The sequence below is a fragment of the Polypterus senegalus genome, chromosome 10, assembly GCF_016835505.1.
Source record: "Polypterus senegalus isolate Bchr_013 chromosome 10, ASM1683550v1, whole genome shotgun sequence".
NCBI classification, from domain to species: Eukaryota; Metazoa; Chordata; class Cladistia; order Polypteriformes; family Polypteridae; genus Polypterus; species Polypterus senegalus.
In genome coordinates, this window is record NC_053163.1 from 124920801 (window position 1) to 124943279 (window position 22479).

At 38.8% G+C, this 22479-nt stretch overlaps 3 protein-coding genes across 6 annotated transcripts in view; 1 reads left to right on the forward strand and 2 right to left on the reverse strand.

Annotated features, from left to right (window-relative positions):
* brcc3 (BRCA1/BRCA2-containing complex, subunit 3) overlaps positions 1-6974 on the reverse strand; it is a 23182-nt gene extending 16208 nt beyond the window's left edge. Inside the window, exon 1 of the mRNA XM_039766521.1 lies at positions 6758-6974. Coding sequence (XP_039622455.1) covers positions 6758-6862 — 105 coding nt within the window. The 5' untranslated portion in view covers positions 6863-6974. The remainder of the gene's footprint in view (positions 1-6757) is intronic.
* cmc4 (C-x(9)-C motif containing 4 homolog (S. cerevisiae)) lies at positions 6196-12273 on the forward strand. Of its 4 annotated transcripts, none has more exons than XM_039766526.1 (3): positions 6196-6214; positions 7320-7391; positions 11931-12273. In XM_039766526.1, exons 2-3 carry the CDS (start codon positions 7334-7336, stop codon positions 12068-12070), a joined length of 198 nt encoding a protein of 65 aa, XP_039622460.1. In that variant the 5' UTR covers positions 6196-6214; positions 7320-7333; the 3' UTR covers positions 12071-12273. The 4 variants fall into 4 exon arrangements, with proteins under 4 accessions (XP_039622460.1, XP_039622461.1, XP_039622459.1 ...); XM_039766527.1 differs by lacking the exon at positions 6196-6214 and adding an exon at positions 7107-7179; XM_039766525.1 differs by lacking the exon at positions 6196-6214 and adding an exon at positions 7165-7235.
* Positions 12152-22479, reverse strand: part of fundc2 (fun14 domain containing 2) — a 17227-nt gene continuing 6899 nt past the window's right edge. The window contains exons 3-5 of the mRNA XM_039766522.1: positions 16488-16563; positions 14328-14456; positions 12152-13379 (exon numbers count right to left, since the gene is read on the reverse strand). Coding sequence (XP_039622456.1) covers positions 13302-13379; positions 14328-14456; positions 16488-16563 — 283 coding nt within the window. The 3' untranslated portion in view covers positions 12152-13301. The remainder of the gene's footprint in view (positions 13380-14327; positions 14457-16487; positions 16564-22479) is intronic.

Sequence of the window (22479 nt, forward strand, 5' to 3'; positions counted from 1 at the left end):
ACATTCATGCTCAATTTGTGTTGTATTGTAGATACAGTGGGTACGGAAAGTATTCAGACCCCCTTCAATTTTTCACTCTTTGTTATATTGCAGCCATTTGCTAAAATCATTTAAATTAATTTTTTTCCTCATTAATGTACACACAGCACCCCATATTGACAGACAAAAAAAAAGAATTTTTGAAATTGTTGCAGTTTATTAAAAAAGAAAAACTAAAATATCACATGGTCCTAAGTATTCAGACCCTTTGCTGTGACACTCACTTATTTAACTCTGGTGCTTTCCATTTCTTCTGATAATCCTTGAGATCGCCTTCATTTGAGTCCAGCTGTGTTTGATTATACTGATTGGACTTGATTAGGAAAGCCACACACCTGTCTGTATAAGACCTTACAGCTCACAATGCATGCGAGAGCAAATGAGAATCATGAGGTCAAAAGAACTGCCTGAAGAGCTCAGAGACAGAATTGTGGCAAGGCTACCAAAAAAGTTCTGCTGCACTTAAGGTTCCCAAGAGCACAGTGGCCTCCATAATCCTTAAATGGAAGACTTTTGGGATGACCACAGTCCTCCCTAGAGCTGGCCGTCCGGCCAAGCTGAGCTACCGGGGGAGGAGAGCCTTGGTGAGAGAGGTAAAGAAGAACCCAAAGATCACTTTGGCTGAGCTCCAGAGATGTAGTCAGGAGATGGGAGAAAGTTGTAGAAAGTCAACTATCACTGCAGCCCTCCACCAGTCAGGGCTTTATGGCAGAGTGGCCTGTCGGAAGCCTCTCCTCAGTGCAAGACACATGACAGCCCGCATGGAGTTTGCTAAAAGACACCTGAAGGACTCCGAGATGGTGAGAAATAAGATTCTCTGGTCTGATGAGACCAAAATAGAACTTTTTGGCCTTAATTCTAAGCGGTATGTGTGGAGACAACCAGGCACTGCTCATCACTTGTCCAATACAGTCCCCACAGTGAAGCATGGCGGTGGCAGCATCATGCTGTAGGGGTGTTTTTCAGCTACAGGGACAGGACGACTGGTTGAAATAGAGGGAAAGATGAATGTGGTCAAGTACAGGGATATCCTGGACAAAAACCTTCTCCAGAGTGCTAAGGACCTCAGACTGGGCCGAAAGTTTACCTTCCAACAAGACAATGACCCTAAGCACACAGCTAAAATAACGAAGGAGTGGCTTCACAACAACTTTGTGACTGTTCTTGAATGGCTCAGCCAGAGCCCTGACTTAAACCTCATTGAGCATCTCTGGAGAGACCTAAAAATGGCTGTCCACCAACGTTTACCATCCAACCTGACAGAACTGGAGAGGATCTCCAAGGAGGAATGGCAGAGGATTCCCAAATCCAGGTGTGAAAAACTTGTTGCATCTTTCCCAAGAAGACTTATGGCTGTATTAGCTCAAAAGGGTGCTTCAACTAAATACTGAGCAAAGGGTCTGAATACTTAGGACCATGTGATATTTCAGTTTTTCTTTTTTAATAAATCTGCAACAATTTCAAAAATTATTTTTTTTGTCCGTCAATATGGGGTGCTGTGTGTACATTAATGAAGAAAAAAATTAATTTAAATGATTTTAGCAAATGGCTGCAATATAAAAGAGTGAAAAATTGAAGGAGGTCTGAATACTTTCCGTACCCACTGTATGTGTGTCTATTCAGGGTTTGCATTCTGCTCTGTTAACTTTAAATCCAAGCAATAGTAATATATATGTTGTTGTTTAACAGTAAGTAATGAACTGGTTTCATGTATATTAAATAGTTTCATACTAGTTACTTTCTTTAAGTTGTAACAAAATCTGTACTATCTTTATAGGTACAGAATATTTTGGTGCTTCAATGACAGTTACTGATAACACAATTAAGGATCTCTGTAAGCAATAAACCTGATAAATATTTGCTAGCTAAGGGTCACCAGACATGACCTAATTCTTGTCGGTATGAAGTAAGCAGGTTGACTTTGATCGATGGAATCACAAGAGTAGGGGGAAGATTTCCAAGTTATAAAAAAACTGATGTTAAATGTTCTGGATGGGTATTAATGCTGTTAAAGACCTCCTTTTGTTAAAATAAAAAAATTCAAATATTAGCATTTTACATTTTTTCTAAGGTACTTAGTCAAGATGTGCACTGCCATCATATATTTTAGCTTACAATATGTGTTCTCTCCAGCTGTCTTTTTTCATAGTATGCAGTATGTTTTCTTAAAAACCGAGGCATGTACAGTGTAATGTGACCAAAAAAGTTCAAACTGAGAGCAACAATACATAATAAATATGGAATTGTTTTTGTAAATCAGCAGACCAAACAAAATAGAATGTACAACGCATTCTACATCCACTTTGGCAGTGAAACATTTACTGTTCTAAACAGATTAATCCTTTGGTTAAAATATTAGAAAGAAAACACTTTAAAGAACAGCCGCACAATTGCATTAATAAAAGCAGTAAAATATTTTTGTTTAACAATAAATGTCATAAGACATCCACTCATTTTCTGCACCTTATTTGTCTACTACTAAAATGATATGTGTCAGGTTTTTAAGAAAGACCAATCTGTGGATGGAGTACTGACCTATTCACGAATCGACAAAATCAGTTTGGCAGAGTGGTGGCTCTATGGCTAAAGGATCTGGGCTGGTAACTTGAAGGATGCTGGTTCGAATCCCAGCAGTGGCAGAAGGAATGCTAATCCGTTGGACCCTTGAGCAAGGCCCTTAACCTGCAATTGCTCCAGGGGTGATGTACAAGTAGCGGATCCTGAACTCTGATCCCAACAAACCTCTCTGGCAAGAAAGTTGGGATATGCGAAAACTGACAAATGGCATATGGTTGATTAAAAGGATTAAAAAAATTAAGATAAGCCATTTAGATACAAACATCACACAGACAAAGACAATATCCAAAACCCCTGGAGATATTAAACAGCTGTGTTGCCCACAGCCATCATGCAAGCAAAATGTTAAGAGAGATAAACAGATTATATTATTATATCTTGGTCACAATTATTTACAACAGTTCTGAGTCTTTTTCAAACCACATGCTGATGGATGACAAACTCATCCGAGTATGTAATGCTGTCTTTCATTTAATGAACATCTACGCATTTCTTGTTAGTTCCCCCATGCACATGCCTACGCTCACATTAGTGATGGGTCAATTTAGATCCATGAGTTAACTTAACACATGAATACCTAAAGGAAGAGAGTATCTTGACAAAAAAACACCACACACACACGAAGGAGGCATGCAAACTGCATACAGGCAACATGACAGCTGCAAGGCAGCAGTGCTAACCACAGTGAATTCCCACTTTTGTATGTTTGTACACAAGTATACATACAAAACAAACTCAGCAGTAGTGAGAAAAGCCCTATATAAATGTAAAGAATTAGTATTATTACCGTTTAACAATATTTTACTGTTTAAATGACCATTTCACATCTGACCACCTTGTTAATACTAACCAATAATTTGTTATTGATCATAATGAAACACTAGTGAAAACATGTGGGCCTACGGTCCTAAATTAAAAGGCAAATGAAAACCAAAGTTAAAGATAAGGACCTGTGGATACTTCTTATGTTTTCTAAATGGTTACTTCTTTCAATTCCTCCAGAACAGGGGTTCTCAACGTCGGTCCTGGTGGACCCCTGTGGCTGCAGGTTTTTGTTCCAACCAGATTCCTAATCAGTGACAACACCTTATAGCATTGATCTCATTTAATTAGCTGGTATTTTTTTTTTCTTTTATTTGACATTCAAAAAAGCATAGCAGCATGATTTTTACATTTATAAGACATTTATAAATATTTCTGCTTTTGCTATAGATTTAAATGCCTAACTCTCTTTTGTTGAATTCACTTTATTTTTCCCTTTCTCTGTGCAGTTTTCCGCCTTCCTTGTTTCTTAATAATGACAATTTAAAACAAGCAGATCAGACACGCTGGCAAACAACACAGAATAATCAAAGGCTGCAACTACTTTAGAGTCAGACCTACTAATTAGTAAATAATGGATTAAGTAAACAATTAGAACACCTTGAAAAGTAGAATGAAAATCAAGATTAAAATACTGTTAAAAAGAAAAAAATACATTATTCCTATATAACTGCTTGGTACATTTTAATACATCTATTTTTTTTTAGCAAACTTAGTTTTCTAATTAATATATTGTTCCTTAAACACAGAACTTGGGCAATATCAGTTCACTTAATTAACCCAGGAGTTCAATTAAAAACAGAAGCTGGTTGGAACAAAAACCTGCAGCGACAGCGAGGTCCCCAGGACCGATGTTGAGAACCCCAGCTCTAGAAGTTACAATGTATGTTATTACTGGTGATGGCTCATAAGGAGCAAGTGTAACTTTTCAATTTTGGCAACATGCTCTTGTTTTCAGCATGAAATAAACACCTTGACTTGATCATATCGCTGATGTAACTGTAAGCAATGATTTTTAAAGAAACATCGATGTAATGTAATAAAAGCAATACTCCATATGCTTTTTCCTTCTGCCATTATCATGTTTTTTGCTTGGTTTTGCAGTTACTTTGCTACTGACACACGACCACATGTCACTTTGCCGGCCTTTATGTACACGTAATAAAGATCAATAAACACAATCCATTCAACTGATTATGAACTCTGAACATGCACAGTGCTGTGGAAAAGTATCTGCTCCCTTCCTGATTTCCTCTATTTTTGCTTATACATAACGCTTGATTGTTTGAGCGCCAAACAAATTTAGCATAATACAAAATACAATCGGAGTAAACACAACAGACAGTTTTCAAATGATCATTTGATTTAGGAAGGAAAAAACTTTACCAACACTTTATACCACCCATGTGAGAAAGGAACTGTCCCTCTACACTGGCTTGAATCCCATTGAGATACTGTGGCAGGATCTTAAATGGGAAGTTTATAGTCAAAAACCCTCCAATGTGGCCTAATTTAAACAATTCTGTAGAGAAAAGGGGGCCCACATTTCTCCACTGTGATGGTAAAGACTGCTCTCCTGTTACCACAAGTGTTTGATTGCAGTTGTTGCTGGCACTACCAACATTTACAGTGCACCATTCATTGGAATGTATTTTGCAAAGCATTAGGTCAGGTCAAGTGTGAGGGCATGACTGGTACAACATGTTGCTGCACCCACAACATCATGAAATAGCTTGGGATCCCAGTTGGCAACCCCTGAGCTGGATCACCTTTGGGGAATCATACCACATGGCTGCAGTGCCGTAACTGATGCTGCCTCACAATGCAGGTAATGTGCCTCATTCGGGACTCCATGAGCAGCTGCTCATTCAACACAAAATTACCAAGGATTTTTCAGAGAGACACAGTAGCAAAGGAATCCTATCTTCATCTCAGGTCACTGGATAGCGTCCATGTCTCACAACCATATAGCAAGACAGGAAGCACCAGGACTCGTAAAGACTTGGACCTTCGTCCCTTTGGAGGGATATCAGGAGTGCCACACACCCCTTTCCAGTGACCTCATGACCCCTCCATGCTCTCCTAATCCGCCTACTGACTTCATAGGATGAGTCACCAGAGACATGAATGTCACTGCCCAGGTGAGTAAACCTCTCATCAAGGTCAACGTTCCCTCCACAGACACACACACACTGTAGATGGCTGTGCCCAAGATGTCATATTGTTTTTTATCCAAGACACACAGACTCCTCCCTCAGACTTGAGAGCCCCGATCAGAGCCTCCATTGACTCTGTGAAGACCAAGCATTTTAAGCAAAGTTAAGATCAGTGAATCTTTCTTCACCAACAGATGCCACACAGCTACTGGGCACAACGACCCTCCCCAACACCCAGTTCATACAAGCACTGAATAGAGTAGGAGCGAGAACACATCCCTGACAAACCCCAGAATCAACTGGGAAAAACGCAGAGGTTCTGCCACCACTTTGCGCAGCACTCACAGCACCAGTGTACAGGCTGGCCATGATATCCAACAACCTTGAGGGATCACGCGAAGTCTCAGAGCAGCACAGTCAACCGCTTTATGAAAATCGACAAAGGCTGCATTGAAACTCTATTTGCATTTGCACTCAATGAGAACCCTCAGCGCCAGGATGCGGTTGATGGATAGACTTCTTATGTGTAAAACCAAACTGCACCGGTCACTGGTCGGTGAGCAAGTGATCACAGATCACAGGATGACCCTAGCAAGGACTTTACCCAGCACCGAAAGCAGGTAGGAGAACATACAAACTCCATACAAGCAATCACTCACCATGGGATTTGAAGAAAGGGCACTGGAACAATGAGGTGGCACCATGCTAGTTGTAGTGCTAAACTGATAATAAAGCAGGTTATCTCTGATGAAGAATGTGAAATGTGCCCCCTTACCGGCGTGTTGCTATTTTTCACACAAACTGTTTGGCACCTGCTTGTCCATAATGAATTCGAATTAGGCACAACGTAAACCTGGTGAGCTTGCTTAGCACATAACAGAATGTGTGATGACATTCTTTGGACAAAACATTCTAAATTAGACTCTCGAACAAAAATTCACTTTACAGCTGTTTTAATTCTACTTAGGAAGTGCAGGAGCTTGAGATGTCGAATAAATTCAACTCTGAGATGGGAACCAACCTCCATCTGAAAAATGGATCTCACTTCAGCCCTCAGTATCACAGTCTGACACCTTTGTTAATAATTTCTAAACAATCGGAGCTCGGAAAAGACGACCACCTTTGAACACAGATGGGCGTACTGCAAAACATGTCATACTCACTTCCCCGATGCAAAGCCCCATGACTTCCTCCTTCTCGGTGCTCAGTGCGTGATTAAGACAAACCAAAAACGCATCCGATTCCAAATGAACGGCACTTACTGCCATTCTGAATGAGAATTTTGATTACAACTAGTCGAACGCTTTCCAAGGAACAAAACCAGCAACACTTCCACCAATATTGTGTTCCGTCTGTCACATAATTCCGGTGTGCAACGTGAACCGCGCAGAACTTCCTAACCGCACTAGCTAATTATTTTGTGCAAAAACTGACTTACTAACTAAGCAAACTCTTTGATACTTATACCAATTTTACCTTACATAAAACACGTGGTAACAATTTAATCCATTTCTAGGCAGTAAGAAATTCTTTTAAATGTAATTTGCAAACATTACATGACATGCAACACGGAAATCATTCAAAGGTGAACTAAAGCTTGCAGGCCTGTCAGTGAGCGGTGACGCGATCATCTGATGACGAGTTAAATTTAAAACGCCTGAAAGCACGAAACACGTTTATATATTTATTCATGTATGTATGTATTTATTTATTTATTTATTTCAGCTCAGTATTGTGCAATGCCTGAGAAAGACCCCTGTCAGAAGCAAGCATGTGAGATCCAGAAGTGTTTACAAGGTACGGTTCAATGTCCGGCGTCGACTTGAGTGTATCGTTCACAGACACGTTTGGTTTATTAAAAATGTTGTGACGCTGAATATTCTTTCTAATTCTAAGTCTGTTTGAATGATCAAATTGTGTAGCCCTTAAAAAAATGTGACATAATGTGAATTTATTTTCAATGTCAAGCTTTTTGAACGATAATTCAGTTAATTCATTCATTCTTGCATCTTCTATACTCGCTAATCAAATTACTAATTGAGTAAAATTTTACTTGTCACGTACAGATTATACATACAGTGTAATATATAGTGAAATGCTTAGTTGCTAAACGCCAAGACTGTTGGGTTGGGAGCATGCGCAGATTGTCGCACCCGCCACATTTACGAACCACCTGGATCGGGACCCGAGTGCAGCGGGTGACACTTCATCAACAACAATATTTATTTATATAGCACATTTTCATACAAATTATACAGCTCAAAGTGCTTTACATAATGAAGAAAAAGAAAGAAGACAAAATAAATAAAAATTGGAATAAGGGAACACTAATTAGCATAGAAAAAAAGTAAGGTCCGAGGGCCAGCACCACACTGGAAGAGTGTGGCCTTTTTACGGTGGCTGGTATGCAATTTCTGCCAGCAACCCCCAAGTTTTCCCTGTAAGTTGGAGGACCTGCTTGCAGGACTGAATGCAGATTAACGTCATACCCAGGACGAAGCAATTGCAGGTTACAGTAAGTGCCTGTACATTTAAGAATTACATGAAAGGACAGTAACAGTAGTACATGACTTAGTAAACATCGGTAAAAATGAATGCACTATAGTATGCACTGTATTAGAATTTTAAAATAAATAATATAAATTATGGCAGTTATAACTTACTGTAACAGTTTTAACAATAGGGCTTTTAGCTCGACACAGTCCTCATTCTTGATGTGGCTGGACTGTGAAAGGAAACACTTTCTCAGCCTCTCTGAAGTGGACTTCAGGCAGCAATGGTGCCTCCTTGACTACAACAAAGAGAAGAGGCCATCATGGGCAAACAGACTTGGGCAGATCAGGGTCCGGTTTAACATTTGAAAATGCACCTGACCTGAATGTCTTTGGACTGTGGGAGGAAATTGTAACACCTGAAGGAAACCCACAAGTGCAACAAGCAAACTCCACACAGGGGGCACGCGGGACATGAACCCTGGTCTCCTTGACAGGGCCATTTTAACAGCATCATGGGCCCCCCGGCAAAGTAGTGCGCTGGGGCCCCTGTTTTGATAGCAAAATAGAAACCTACATAGGCATGAGAAACATCGTGGGCCTCTGTGCTCCTGGGGCCTTCAGCCAGTGCCCATACATTAAGACGGCCCTGCACTTCGCTGTAAAGCACTATCACTGTGCCATTCAGTTCAGTTCACTTTGTTGTTGTTTAGCAGTCTACATGGAGTGCAGGTCTAGGGTGCTGTATCTAGTTTACATGCAAATACAGTTTTACAAAGTACTAATTGCATAATGAATACACACAAAGAGAAACACACAAGCAAAAAACAGTTCCAAACTGATTAACATACAGTGCCTTCAGAAGACCTTATTAATCCCAAAGGACATTGCTTATGTTACAATTGTACGGACAGACAAAGGCACAAGTAACACAAAAAGAAAATATAAAAAAACATATAAAAGTAAAAAAGAATTAAAACTATGAAAATAAAGTACAAGAAATCCTTATTTACTATGCTCTACAGGAGTGAACTACATATAATAGATACTATGCATCTGAGTCTCTAGTTTATTAAACTGAATAGTACAGTGAGCAGGAAATAATATTGCACATTTCAAGAGCAAAAAAAGGTCAAGAGTTAAAGGTTATTCACATGAGAAGCAAGAGAGAAATTATTGAACTACTAAGTAGTTGAAAAATGTTCTGGAAGACCCATTAAGGATATAAGGAACAACTTACTGTGTGAATGACTGACTGGAACAGGAGTTATATAGTCTGATGGCTGTGGGGAGGAAGGATTTTCTGTGATGTTCAGTGGAGCACTTTATGCTAGTAAGTCTACTGCTAAAAACATCCCTCTGGCTAACCACAACACTATGAAGGTGGTGATTAGCATTTTGAATAATAGACTGATGTCTAGACAACATTCTCCGATCCAGCCAGCCTTATGAATGAGTTTGTTAAGCTTCTTAGTGTCCTCCACCTTCATGCTGCATCCCATAACGAAAAAAAATGGCACTGACAACTACACCCTCAAAGAACATCCGCAATGTAGCATTGCAGACCCTAAAGAATCTGAGTGTGTAGAAAATGCAGCCTAGTTTCAGCCTTCACTGTTTTTTTAACCCGTCCACCCTTTTTTATATATGGCCAGTATTTAGACCCCTTCACTTTTTACACATTTTATGTTTGTTGCAGCCTTGTGCAGAATTTATTTAAATTCATTTTTTCCTTCATCAGACAACACACAATAATCCAGAACAAAAAAGCTAAAACTGGATTTTAGGAACCTTTATTAATGTATTAAAAACTAGGTGAGTTACCCATCAATGACATGTAGTTTGCTACTTCAAAAATGCAGAAGAATAAACATTTGGTTTCATTTCTTAAATATTTATTCTACTTTATAATGTATATCAATATTATATTAGCTGTTAAGGTTGGTGGCCATGTCCGGAGAAAAGGGTAACCAAGACAATTCTTCAAATCCACTTTTTTTGCAGGGTAGCTTTTGCTACCTGTGGAGTGTGATTGGGGTAAATTGGAGGTATGGTCAACAACTTTCCTTGCCCATTTTTCCTACAGTGTAATTTTGATCAGCTCTGTTGACCTTTTGAGGCATGTAATCAATGCAAACTACAAACTCAACATCACAAACAATTCTGCACATACTTTCACCAGCACTGGCTTGGACCTCAAATGTGTTTGACATTGGATAATCCCTAGGCTTCATAGTTTTCACTGGTCCTGGGTCACATTAATGTATCCAAGTTTCGCACCCTCAGTCATTAAACTTCTTTAATTTCACCCAAAGTGAATTCATTATCTTGTAGTTTGACATGGAACACTGGATCCAGTGATGCTTCATTTTAGTAGTCAAGATACTGGACAACCAGACTTAGCATGTTTACTGTAAATGTTTATGAAGAATGGGTTTAACCATCACAAAATGTCACCATTCAGTTCTTCATTATAATTTGCTCCATGGTGGCAATACTTTCTTCTGACGTCGATGTTGCTGGCCAGAACTTGGAGACTTCAAGAGACTAAATTCTGCCCACCATGTCTTGGCTATGGCACATGAAGGTGACTGAATGGGTGTAAATCTCCATCTGAAGGTGTATTCTCTTGTGTAAGAGATTCAGAGAGAGCAGAGTAGATCATTTTGTAGTATTAAATATTCATGTTTACTTTGGTTTAAATCAACAAACACATTATAACCCTTCAGTGCTAAAAACTTGTATTTCACAGTGTAGTACACATTAGCTAATCCTGGCCACTTTCAAAATCATCAATTTTAAGAATTGTGCTGAAAACATTTTGAGGAACTCTCATTTACTATAAAATGTTCAACATAGTGTTTGGTGTTTTATTTACACTACTGTCTCTATTTAGTCTGTGGGAGACAGGCATGTCATTTTCTCATTGTAACGTGTACATATGACAAAAATCTGAATTTGTAACTGATTTAGCATAATAAATACTGTGGATTTCCTTTTATTGAATTATATGAAAGGTATGGGCTTCACACCAAAGGGTACCCAGGACTACAGAGAATGCACAGAAACTAATTGAGGTCAACCAACTAACCTGGGTAAATTCCGTGACATAACTATCAAATCAGTGATGACGAAAAACAAAAAACAGCACTCAAACTAATGTTACATGGATGAATGGGCCTGCAGCAAATTACAACAGCATCTTTAAAAAAATGTGCAGTAACAAGACAAAAGGAAATTGAACAAATGTTAATAATACAATGTGTGTGTATATACATATATATATATGTGTGTGTGTATAGACATATGCAGCATGCATTCCTGGACCTTCCGAATTCACAGATTAAATGTAAACTGATTTAATGTAAAAATGCGTAACAGTGGTCAAAGTAATGGACCACTGACTTTAAATCAGTTAAGTGTCTAAAAACAATATATACAAAAATTGTAAAATGTTTTAGAATTAAAGCTGGAGTGGTAGGCAAGTCAGTTCCCAGGCTCACTAAATTCAACGCCTCTAATTTTATGTTTAGTGGTTTGACATAAATAACTTTGGTGTAGTTCTACTTTCTCTGTGTTTTGTTGCACAGCATTGTGTGGTATGAAGTTCTATTTTCTCAGACATATTTGCTTTATTAGACTTTTTTGTCACAAGTCAGAAAAGTTGTGGGGATCTGGATTTCATTTGAAAGGCTGTTGTGCATAAGGACCTTAGGAAAGCCCAGTGCCCTCACAACCTCAACCTGCTAATTTTGTTCTGTCACCAACTCTTGACATTACCGAGAGATGTCACAAGTATATAATACTGGTATATAATTGTATTTCTAACAGTTTTTTTTTTCAGCCAACAGATACATTGAGAGCAAATGTGAACACGTGATAAGAGAAATGCAGCGGTGCTGTGCTACACATTCAGCAGACAAATCTGTGTGTTGTTCTGGATTCAAAAAAGAACAGGTAGAAGACAAAACAAAAAACAAATGATTATTACTTCTGCATTGGACATTAAGTTATGCAAGTGTTAGACATTTTCTATTTAAATAAAAATGTAAAAAACAAAAATTGTAAAATCTTTTTGGATTTATTTAAATCCTTACTATTATCATTTTTTAACATTACAATTGTGTCTTACTATAATGACCAGCACAATAACTTACTTTGGCAAAAAAGTGAAAAGTACAAAAAATGTAACCATAACACAATTAAGCAGGTAAAACAACTTTGTTACAGAACTAGAACCTTTCACTTTGTATTTGCATTACACTGTCCACAACACATTACTCCCTGCAGCATGTTTGTAAACAGAAAAATCAAAATCTTAAAGGACTTGTTGTTCATTTTTAATAAGTACTATTCATAAAAATTTAACAGATTTGCTTGTTTATGACTTTTTATTTGACATTTTCCTGCAAATATAACAAAAGTCACAAGAAAAAAGGAAAACGGTTAAAATTTAAATACTGTGGCTAGTTTATAGTGGGAACTCTCATATAAATATAATCAACTACACATTTGGCATAACACAGAATAAATACTATAAAATTAAATCCAGATTTTTTTAAAGTTGTCCTTTAACAGTAACAGTTCCTCTCATACACACATTCTTTTGCTTATTTTACCAGAAAGTGTGTCATTTCAAAAGATGCAAGTCCTGTACACACAGTGACGTTTTATCATATCATAGGATTCTCCTAACAAATGAGTTCCCTGAATTAACTAGGTAGTCTAGATTGTTTTCAATTTTGTCTCATTTTCACTTTCATTTTCTCTTAATTAACCACTGGGTCACTGCATAATCATAATTTATACTACACCACTTCAGTACCACATATAATTTTCAGCATTCAGTGGTTTATGTTCAAGCATAATCTGAAAAATGTCAGTATTATAGGATACAACAGCTATTTTCTAAAAGTAATAGTTCCTTAAACAGTATACTTAATTGTAAAGCATTAGTGTAATAAACAAGTCAATACAGAAAGGTGCTGCAAGCATTTTTGAAATATCATACACTGAATTCTTTTCAAAGCCCACTCACAGAAAACACCCCAGTTTATTTGTGTGTACTAAACATAAGAACGATTTTGAGACAAAATTCAGATAGTGCTTTTACAATGCCCAGAGACAATGGTGTTTCCACCTGTAACTGACAGCATTTGCATATAAAATCGTCTGGGTTTATTAAAAAAAAAAAAAGAACAAAGAAAAACCCAACTTATGATGCAAGTCCAATCAAAAAGCCACCAGCAAACCCTCCAGTCAGTACGATGTTCTTCTTCACAAATGTAGTTACCTATTTAAAATGAGGCAAAAGAGTTAATCAAAAACATAACCCTTACACACTTGTCATACACTTTGATGAGGGGACACATTCTGCATTCATTACTTATATGGTTTCTTTAATTGCTACAATGGTTAATACTACTGATTTATACTACTGTGGTCTCAATACATTTTCAAACTAGGATTTCCTCTTTGCATAGATTTTTGTCAAGCGATTCTCAAACATTACCACAGCCCAAAAATGACTTCAACAATAGACAGTAAATTAATCTTTATTGGGGTCTTATCAGCACCTACTACTCTATTCTCCTGGCATTTGACAGGGGACTTAAAATGCTACATGCTACATTTAATACTTTACCTAATGAGCTGAAAATAGTCTGGTGAAAGTGTGGTGGGTGACATTAAAAATGCACATATAAGATAAAATAGTGATTTGGGCATGTAAGTAATGTTTACTGTAATGAAGGTGGACGGACTTAGAATAAGTAGAAAAATGAAGATGGTATTGGTGGCAAGTAAAATCAGAAGAATGTGTCTTGGGAATATAAGAATGACCAAAACTTTTAGATGTAAAATTCACAGCAAACCAGCAAAAACATCCACTTTAATGGGGACCTACAATAAAGTACTGTAAATTGAAAACATGTAAGGATCAAGTTGAATAAAAACAAGGAATGTGGTGCAATGAATTTCAGGTGTTTACTTTGCAGTTTTTTTGTTTTTTTTGTTTTTGTTTTTTAAGATATATGTATATTCAACCATATATGGGTATGGCTTTATCAAAACTTCTTTCTGTCTTTTTAGGGGTTTAAATTTAGTATATTCTTGTTGAAAGGAGATTGATACATGAAGTAAATGTGTCCAGCTAGTTTAAACCCTTCTAGAAAATTATCAAAGATATCACAATGTTGAAATTAAAGTGGCAATATTTCAATTAATATACATCTCAAATTACCTCACGCATTTTAGTTTTTGCTTCCTCTGGAGGCTTTTCTGTGTTTATTTTAAACTGCTTCTTCGCTTTATTTACATCTTGTTCCACTCTCTTCCAGTCAACCTTAATATATCCTGTGTGATTTGCAATCTACAAGACATGAAAGGTATTTTGATTAGCATTCATTAAGAACCTCTCATTCAAATATTTTAAAGATAGAAATTGTATACAAACAGAATTTCAATCAGAAGAAGGAACACTTGATGCTACATTGAAAGCATTAACATTTTCATTTACATAAAAATCTCAAACGTAACAATCAGTCCTTGACACTTACTTTCTATATTCTGCTTTAGGAAAGACATTAGAAGGCATACTTTTAGCAATAAGCACTTTGAATGTTTCATAAATAATGCGTCTTGCTTTTTAATCATTTGGAATAAGGCACATGTTGAAATGCAATTTCACTTTTATTTCTTTGTGAGCTTTTTGTCTCTAAAAATATATACAAGTTTTAATCAAAGGTTTAATTTTGAAATGAGTATTCTACAGTGCTGGAGAAGGAAAATACGCTCCTGTATACTGAAATATATGAATTACAAAATTCCATCATTTGAGGTTTACAGTAAAGCAAGTAAAATGGACACCAAAAACTGTGAAATCAAGTAGTGTTATCAAGCCTCAGAAATTCAGTGATAGCAAAATATAACTTTGGAGGTTCACTTGCTTTGTAATGTGTGTTAAGATTATTCCCCCTGATATGCCACAGTCAAAAGATTGACAGTTATACTATGCAGGACATCTTTCAAAGAAGACCCAAAGTCCAGCTGGCTATTGACATATGCAACCAAAGACAAAGTTGCCACTGTGGAGTTAATCAAAATGACAAATTAATGAGTGACAGTTGTGAGATAGCTATGGGTCAGCTGAAATGAACAACACATGACTACAGTTTGTGCACACTGTGTACTCAAAAGTGTTGGCTGAATGTAACATGAAGTATCAAGTTTAAGATGATGATTAATAATACATTTTTGGGCGGCACGGTGGCGCAGTGGTAGCGCTGCTGCCTCGCAGTAAGGAGACCCAGGTTCACTTCCTGGGTCCTCCCTGTGTGGAGTTTGCATGAGTTTCCTCCCACACTCCAAAGGCATGCAGGTTAGGTGGATTGGCGATTCTAGATTGTCCCTAGTATGTGCTTGGGGTGTGTGTGTGTGTGTCCTGCGGTGGGTTGGTTTCTGCCTTGCACCCTGTGTTGGCTGGGATAGGCTCCGGCAGACCCCCGTGACCCTGTGTTCGGATTCAGTGGGTTGGAAGATGGATGGATGGATGGATGGATAATACATTTTATTTATATAGCACTTTACACAACTGGCAATTAAACCTGGATACAGCTTTTTGACCCAGAATGAAAACAAAAATCTATACAATGGTTGCATGGCAATTCAGGTTGTATGCCAAAAATCACATGCACATTCTATGTGATGTTGAGATTGTAGTTTGGTGTTATCTCAAATGGCCAACATAAATGGTTAATATTACAGTTATTTGCTTTGGTATTTTAGGCACTCAGTGAGGGAAAAGAAAGCTGTCGATCATCATCCTCCTCAATCCATGACACTTCTCCTGCTTACATGGCATGGGTTGTAAAGGATGGTCTGCGAAACAGAATTCAAAGAGATGCCTCACCCACCCTATTTTCCAGGCCTAGCACCATGTGACTGTGACCTTTCCCTAACTTTTGGGGCTACTTCAATGAAGACCTCCAAGTTAGTTACGGAACAGTGACTGCACAAGAAAGAAACAATGTTTTAAGTGGCACAGAAAAGCTTTGTGAACTAAGTGTTCACAGGGATTATGCTGAAACATAAAACTAGTTCAGGCTCAAGCATTTCTGTAAAACAAACTGAAAGTAGAAATATATAAAATGTATATATAATATAAACTGTATATGTATGAAGAGAGAGAGTACAATACAGTATAAGTGTAATTACTTAGGACTCTAAATACAAAGTTGACACATAGGCTGTTTTGTTCAGGAATGTTATTTCTTACGGATTGTAGCATTGCCTGTCTGCTAAAAGGACACTCAGAAAAAGTAATGCACATCCCTAGAAGGATATATTCACATAACAGTGACATGAAATATACAGTTCAAGGAAAAAAATGAAGTATACATACCTGAAGCAAAAAGAATCCTCCTCCTACTGCAGATGCTGCGAGTTTTCCAACTTTCTTAAAGAGGTATCCAGCACACCTTAAGAAAACAATATTGTCTTTTAAAAGATACATTTTGCATAACCTTTAATATGTACGGAAAAGTTAAAAGAAGCTTCACATTCACTTGTGCACCGATACCATTTTATAGTATGCTGATATACAGTATACTTGTTTCTACTTATGCTGCTTATTCCCGAGTTAGAATTGAAAGACTACTTAGTAGAGTGCAACAAACTGCCTATTGCACACATTAAGGACCTAATTAGGGATAAGGAAGTAAAAAAAAAATCAGCTCTGGATGAGAAGAAACTATATACTTTTGAAGACATAAGCTACCGAAACCTAAAGTGGAAAAGTGCCTGGCTTTGTTCACTGTTAATGAGGCAAAGCAGATAATGTCATCAACAGAGGCTCTTAAGTGGACTGCCCAAAACTTTATTTTTTTTTTTTATGTCTGACTTGAAGCCTAAGGTGATGTTTAGTTGTTTGACTCTTTATTCACAAAAATTCATACTTTGTAAAATCTCCAGAAAGTTCTGACCTGAAAAACTGCTGAATTTAGTTTCTCAAGCTAAAATGTTAAAAAGTACTCTAGGAAAACTAGTTAGGTAGTGTTTGTGTCCAACAACAGAAACTTTTACTTATAAAAGAATGTTTTCAAGAAGTTAATGCACATGGCACATTAGACAATGCAAAGGTAAAAACAAATAATTTCTCATTATTTTCAAGTAGTACATAATTTATTGGAGGGCAAACATGACCTATAATTTTCTGAGTAAATGTTAGCCAAATAACACTTTAAATAGAATTTGTTGCAGTATACTAATAGATACCCTAAGTTTTTGAAGTGCTGTAGGACCCTTCAGCCTATAGCACATATGTAAGAAAAAGTCTGCTTTAGGAGACATTTCTACGTATGGTTATTAAACACAACTATGCCGTTACAATTTAATTTCCTAAGTAACAATTAATTTGTATTTGTATTATTATTAATATTATAAAATGTGCTACTTTAAATGATTATGTGTTAGTTGAGTCATGGCAACTGGACTTCTTTCTTGTTAGGTAGATACGTTTCACTGCTCATCCAAGCAGCTCTGTCAGTCTTGAGGAATGTTGTTAGAGACCACAATTTTGTCCTCCAGGTTAGTTTCACTTCACACATGCCCTGATTAGGCTCATTGTGTACAACAAAATATTACATCAATACTTAGCTGAGCCTCCTTTTGAAAATATAACAGCCTCTAGATGCCTCCAATAGCCTTTGATGAGTGTCTGGATTCTGGATGGAGGTATTTTTGACCATTCTTCTATACAAAATCTCTCCAGTTCAGTTAAATTTGATGGCTGCTGAGCATGGACAGCCTGCTTCAAATCATCCCATAGATTTTCGATGATATTCAAGTCAGGGGACTGTGACGGCCATTCCAGAACATTGTACTTCTCCCTATTCATGAATGCCTTTGTAGATTTCGAACTGCGTTTTGGGTCATTGTCTTGTTACAATATCCAACCCCTGCGTAACTTTATCTTTGTGACTGATGCTTGATCATTATCCTTAAGAATTTGTTGATATTGGGTTGAATTCATCCAACCCTCGACTTTAACAAGGGCCCCAGTCCCTGAACTAGCCACACAGCATGATGGAATCTCCACCAAATTTGACAGTAGGTAGCAGGTGTTTTTCTTGGAATGCGGTGTTGTTCTTCCGCCATGCAAAGTGCTTTTTGTTATGACCAAAGAATTTTTGTTTCATCAGTCCAAAGCACTTTGTTCCAAAATGAATCTGGCTTGTCTAAATGAGCATTTGCATACAACAAGCGACTGTATGTGGCGCGAGTGCAGAAAAGTCTTCTTTCTCATCACCCTGCCATACAAATGCTCTTTGTGCAAATTGCGCTGAATTGTAGAACGATGTACAGATACGCCATCTGCAGGTCTTTGGAGGTGATCTGTGGGGTTGTCTGAAACCGTTATCACAATCCTGCACATATGCCGCTCCAGTATTTTTCTTGGCCTGCCAGACCTGGGTTTAACAGCAACTGTGCCTGTGGCCTTCCATTTCCTGATTACATTCCTTACAGTTGAAACTGACAGGTTATAGGTTTTTGTAGCCGTCCCATAAACCATAATACTGAACAATCTGTTTTCAGATATTTTGAGAGTTGCTTTGTGGATCCAATGCTGTCACTCTTCAGAGGAGAGTCAAAGGGAAGCACAACTTGCAATCGACCACCTTAAATACTTTTTCTCATGATTGGACTCACCCGTCTATGAAGTTCAAGGCTTAATGAGCTAATCCAACCAATTTGGCGTTGCAAGTAATCGGTATTGAGCAGTTACATGCATTCAAATCAGCAAAATTACAAGGGTACCTACATTATTGCACAGCCAGTTTTCCCATTTGATTTAATTTCATACAAATAAATACTGCTTCACTAAATATCTTTGTTTGGAAAACACCCCAGTACTCAGATGTTTCTAGGAAATGAAAGATACCACGGTTATCTTTTTTGTTGAAAGTAGAGTATATTATTATGCAGGCTGAGAGGGGTTCCCAAACTTTTTCATATGACTGTATATTCTTAAATAACACTGGCATATTTATTACTTGGTTGCAAATCATTTATAGTCAATTACTGCCTGAAGGCTAGAAGGGTTTTTTTTCCCACTGGTAATTCCCTGACAGACATGTACTTCTACTATCTTCGGCTCCTGCTTATTTCAGAGGCTTGTTGCCTTTAGTCATCTTCAGAAAATGAAACACATAGTCAGATTTGGGTTAGCCGATTGACTCAACCATTAAAAGACAATTCACTTTTTAAGTTTGAAGAACTCTTTGGTTGCTTTAGCAGAATGCTTTGGGTCATTGTTCTGCTGCAGAGTTAAGTACCATGTTGAATGTGAGCAGACAAGATGTCTCTGTACACCTCATAAGCAATTCCTGTTGCATTTATCAGCAGTCACCCCATCAATAAATACAAATAGCTAGTTCCAGTGGCAGTAACACATGTCCAAGCTATATAACATGTTTTACTGAGGAGATGGTCTTCTTAAGATTATGAGCAGTCCAATTCTTTATCCACACCTTTCTCTTTAAATCACTCTGGCACAGGTCAATGTTTGTCTCTGTTCATAAGACGATGTTCGAAAACTGTACAGGGACTTTAGCAAACCGAAATCCTACATTTCTGTTCTCAAGTCATTTTATATATATATATATATATATATATATATATATATATATATATATATATATATATATATACACATACATACATACACACACACACACACACACACACACAAACCTACCTGTGGGAAGTGGAAAGGAGAAGGACTCGCTCTCTATGTGAATACAAGGTGGTGCAACTCTGGACATGTAAACGTCAAAATCTCCACTTGCTGCAGGGACATTGAACTGTTGGCCATACGTCTGCGTCCCTATTACTTGCCCAGAGAGTTTGGACATGTCATTGTTGTTATTGTTTACATCCCTCCTCGGGCAGACGTGGAGGTAGTGGGTGACATCATCCATTTTGCTGTTGATAAACTACAAACGCAGTACCCCGAGGCGCTTGTGCTAATCGCTGGAGATTTTAACCATGTGATGCTAGACAAAACATTACCTGCCTTCCCCCAGTATGTGGATTGTGACACCCGGGGAAATAGGACTATTGACCTACTGTATTCAAACGTTAAAGATGCATACTGTGCCACCCCGCTGCCTGTGCTTGGGAAAGCAGATCATAACCTGGTTCTGCTTCAGCCTCACTACAAACCAAGAGTGAGGGAGCTACCTACAACCACACGCTCATTCAGGAAGTGGTCCCCTGAGGCAGAGCAGGCTCTGAGGGACTGCTTTGGAACTATGGACTGGGATATCCTGCAGGGATCATATAGTGAGAACATTGAGCAGGGCTGTGGAGTAGGAGTCGAGGAGGAGACAATTTTGGGTACCTGGAGTCGGCAAAAAGTTAACCGACTCCGACTCCTACTAAATTTAAATGGGAATTAAAAAAGTAAGTTGAAATGTCCCAATTCACAAACAGTCATAAAGAACTACTTCTCTGCTGTAAGAATAAAGCCCAATGCATGCAGTGCATAATGTTACCACAAAACGAACATGTCAAGTAACCATGAAGCATGCTTTTCATTGACTGTATGCGTCACTATATGGGATGTAATGCACAGGTAAGGTGCGGCACCGCTTTCCATTGTGTCGTGTTCCACTGTTACAGGGAACTGTGAACCTAGCCTAAAGCCCCCCATACATTTACAGATGCACTGCCGATTTTTCGGCCGTTCAACGAGTCATCACACGTCAAACGCCTGAAAAATCATTTGGTGTGTTCTCAGCTCCGTCGGCTCCCCTTCGCTATGCGCTAGTGAAGGGGGCCGAAGGAGCTGAGAACACAGATCTCCCTACCTGTCTCTAGCAGAGGCTCGATCTGCTGATCAGCTGGCCGGTGAGTGACACAATGCACTAAACTTCCGGCTGACCCACAGAGGAGACAGCCACTGCAGCAGACAGAGGCATCACATTACTTTGGATGGGGGCGGTGGTCGAGATTTTCAGCAAGCTGGATCTGCCCTCCATGTGGACACCCGCAATCTCGCGCCGCCAATCAATTGTGTTTGTCTTTAATCTGGCATTATAGTAGAGTGTTGGCTTCCTAGCCAGTAGTTATGTGGTGAAATGACATGTATGTTGCCTTCCTTTCCTTCAATGGATGTAGAAAATACAGTAGCATAGTATATACATACAGAGGAGTCGGAAGATTTAGAAACTGAGGAGTCAGAGTCGGAGCATTTATCTACCGACTCCATAGCCCTGACATTGAGGAGGTTTTTGACTGCACTACTGACTACATCAACTTCTTTATGGACATTGTAGTTCCAGTAAGAACAGTACACTGATATGCTAACAACAAATCATGGATTACAAGTGACATCAAGGGCCTTTTGAACCAGAAGAAAAGGGCTTTTAAAGGTGGTGATCAGCATGAGCTCAAGCACGTGCAGAAGGAACTCTGAGTCCAGCTCAGGGAGGCGAAGGAGCAGTACAAGAGAAAGCTGGAGCAGAAGTTGCAGAATAACAGCATGAAGGAAGTGTGGGATGGGATGAAGATCATCACTGGCTGCAGCTCAAAGTGGGGTGCCACCATTGAGAAAGATGTGGAGAGAGCAACCAGATGAACAACTTCTTTAACAGGTTTAACCACCCTAACCCATTCACTCTCACCTCGGGAGCACTGCACCCTCCAGCCATCCTTCTGCTGATACCAGCATAGGAGAGACATCCCCACCCACAAATTCCAGCAGCCCAGGTAAGCAGAGAGCCGAGGAGACTTTGTGCCAGCAAAGCAGTGGGTCCAGATTGAGTACTGCCACGACTGCTGAAGGCCTGTGTGTTGGAGCTGGGGAGTCCTCTACAGCGCATCTTCAACCTGAGCATTGAACAGGGGAGAGTCCCGAGGCTTTGGAAAACATCTTGCATCACCCCAGTCCCAAAGGTATCACATCCTGGTGAGCTGAACGACTTCCGGCCTGTCGCTCTGACGTCACATGTGATGAAGACCATGGAGCGGTTGCTGCTTCACCACCTGAGGCCACAGGTCTGCCACGCCCTCAACCCTCTGTAGTTCGCATATCAGGAGAAGGTCGGAGCGGAGGATGCCATTATCTATATGCTACACCGATCCCTCTCCCACTTGGACAGATGCAGTGGTGCTGTAAGAATTATGTTTCTGGACTTCTCCAGCGCCTTCAACACCATCCAACCTCTGTTCCTTAGGGACAAGATGACACAGATGGGAGCAGATTCACACCTGGAGGCATGGATCGTGGACTGTCTTACAGACAGACCTCAGTATGTGCGTCTCGGGAACTGCAGGTCTGACACTGTGGTCAGCAACACAGGAGCGCCGAAGGGGACTGTACTTTCTCCAGT

Coding starts and splice junctions, on each gene's coding strand:
- cmc4 (XM_039766524.1), top strand. CDS start 7,289: ATGTATGTATTTATTTATTTATTTATTTCAGCTCAGTATTGTGCAATG. Junction 7,392..11,930: donor GATCCAGAAGTGTTTACAAG/GTACGGTTCAAT, acceptor TTTTTTTTTCAG/CCAACAGATACATTGAGAGC.